We start from the raw sequence: 1,748 nt of genomic DNA, 5'->3' as shown, positions 1-1,748 counted from the left end.
TCCTACTTTCAAAATTTATTAAAATTTCAAAGAAAACTTTTTATTTTTTTAATTTTTATTAAATTTATTATTTTTAATAAATATTTACATAAGTATTTACATAAAATTGTAATTAATTATTTTAACTCTAACATTTCATAAATAAAAATTTATTTAATTTAACAAAATAATTTCATCTGAAAAAAGATTAATTAAAGAAAAGAATTATTAATAGCGGAAAATAAAAGAGTGAAAAAAGATTATAAAAGACAAATATCTGAAAATAAAAGAGTGGAAAAATATTATAAAAGACAATTACCTGAAAATAAAAGAGAGGAAAAATATTATAAAAGACAAATATCTGAAAATAAAAGAGTGGAAAAATATAATAAAAAGACAAATATCTGAAAAAAATAATAAAAGACAAATTACTGAAAATAAAATAATAAAAGACAAATGAAAATAAAAGAGGGGAAAAATATTATAAAAGACATATTACTGAAAATAAAAATAAAAACTGAAAAAAAAGAAAAATATTAATTATTTCTTATTTTATTTATTGTTATTTTATTCATAAATATTACGTACTAATCTATAAATATAATAATAAAAAAAATTAAAATTAAATTTAAGAGGATCTAGTTCCTTATATTACGTTTTACATGCTTATATCTATTATGGCTTAAACTGACAAAACGTCTTACAGCTAAAATTTTTTTATCTTGCATATTTACAAATGCAGCTATATGTAAAATATTTATAATTAAAAAGGAAAAATTAAAAACGAAAAATTAAAAAAGGGAAAAGGAAAAATAAAAAGGAAAAATAAAAACGAAAAATTAAAAAGGAAAGAATAAAAATAGATTAATATTACCGAGAATGATATCCACTATTCTTAATTTGTTTAGGGCCTTTTTTCCAGCTTTTCCTTCGTAGTTGTACAGCCACACCAACTCATCACTAAATAAGGACTGCATCACCTTCTCTATCGAGTCCTTGGTAGATTTTATATTTAGAATAATGGCCGTCTATAAATGTATATTTATCTATAAATATTTATATATACTTATATATATATGGAAAGAAAGGCAAACTTACCATAGCGTCAGAGTAAGCTTGGAGTGTAAGGTGCTCCTCCACCTTCAGCAATGTTTCCTCTGACCACATTGGGAACAAGCTTTGCAACAGAGTCTGCTCCTCGCTCACTCCTTCGCCAGTGATGCGGCTTACACTGCGGTGGGTTTTTGCCGAGAGCACCTTACACTCCCGCAACAATTGACCTTGTGCTTGGATCTCCGCACGTTCTGGCATCTTAAACATTTAATAATAAATAATTAAAATAATTTTAAAATATAATGATTTTATTTCAACAAATACCTTCTCAGCAAGAGCGCTTTCTACAGCTGATAACCGATTTATCATGTCTTCTTGCCGAGATTCCATCCTACCAAGGCTTTCAAGGATTTTCTGCAGTACCGACGCAGTATCCCCACTTATATTAAGTTGGAGTTGGGTGGCCATACGCTGCGAATGGGGCTCGGCGATACGAAATTGGTGCATTTCCTTATGTAAAATTATAAAATAAATTATGCAATAGACGAATTAAAATAAATTGATTCCCTATTGGAATAGAATAATACTTAAATTCTAAATCTACTTTTTTAATAATTTGAATGTCCTCATCTTTAATTTCACCTACTAGAATACCTAAACCAGATGAGGACACCAAAGGCTCTCTGAAAACATCACCAACTTTTGTCAAAATAAGA

The 1,748-nt window shown here is 26.9% G+C and overlaps 1 protein-coding gene across 2 annotated transcripts; it reads right to left on the bottom strand.

The window, feature by feature from the left end:
* Positions 1-452: 452 nt before the first annotated feature.
* On the bottom strand, positions 453-1,539 carry LOC120780181. Of its 2 annotated transcripts, XM_040112456.1 has the most exons (4): positions 1,357-1,539; positions 1,078-1,290; positions 854-1,007; positions 453-477 (listed from the first exon to the last, which is right to left on the bottom strand). In XM_040112456.1, the coding sequence occupies exons 1-4, from the start codon at positions 1,537-1,539 to the stop codon at positions 461-463; spliced, it is 567 nt and encodes a 188-aa protein (XP_039968390.1). In that variant the 3' UTR covers positions 453-460. The 2 variants fall into 2 exon arrangements, with proteins under 2 accessions (XP_039968390.1, XP_039968389.1); XM_040112455.1 differs by lacking the exon at positions 453-477 and having other exon boundaries at positions 814-1,007.
* Between the last annotated feature and the right edge of the window lie 209 nt (positions 1,540-1,748).

The sequence above is a fragment of the Bactrocera tryoni genome, unplaced genomic scaffold (genome assembly GCF_016617805.1).
Source record: "Bactrocera tryoni isolate S06 unplaced genomic scaffold, CSIRO_BtryS06_freeze2 scaffold_211, whole genome shotgun sequence".
NCBI lineage: Eukaryota > Metazoa > Arthropoda > Insecta > Diptera > Tephritidae > Bactrocera > Bactrocera tryoni.
This window is presented reverse-complemented; position numbering and strand designations above follow the sequence as displayed.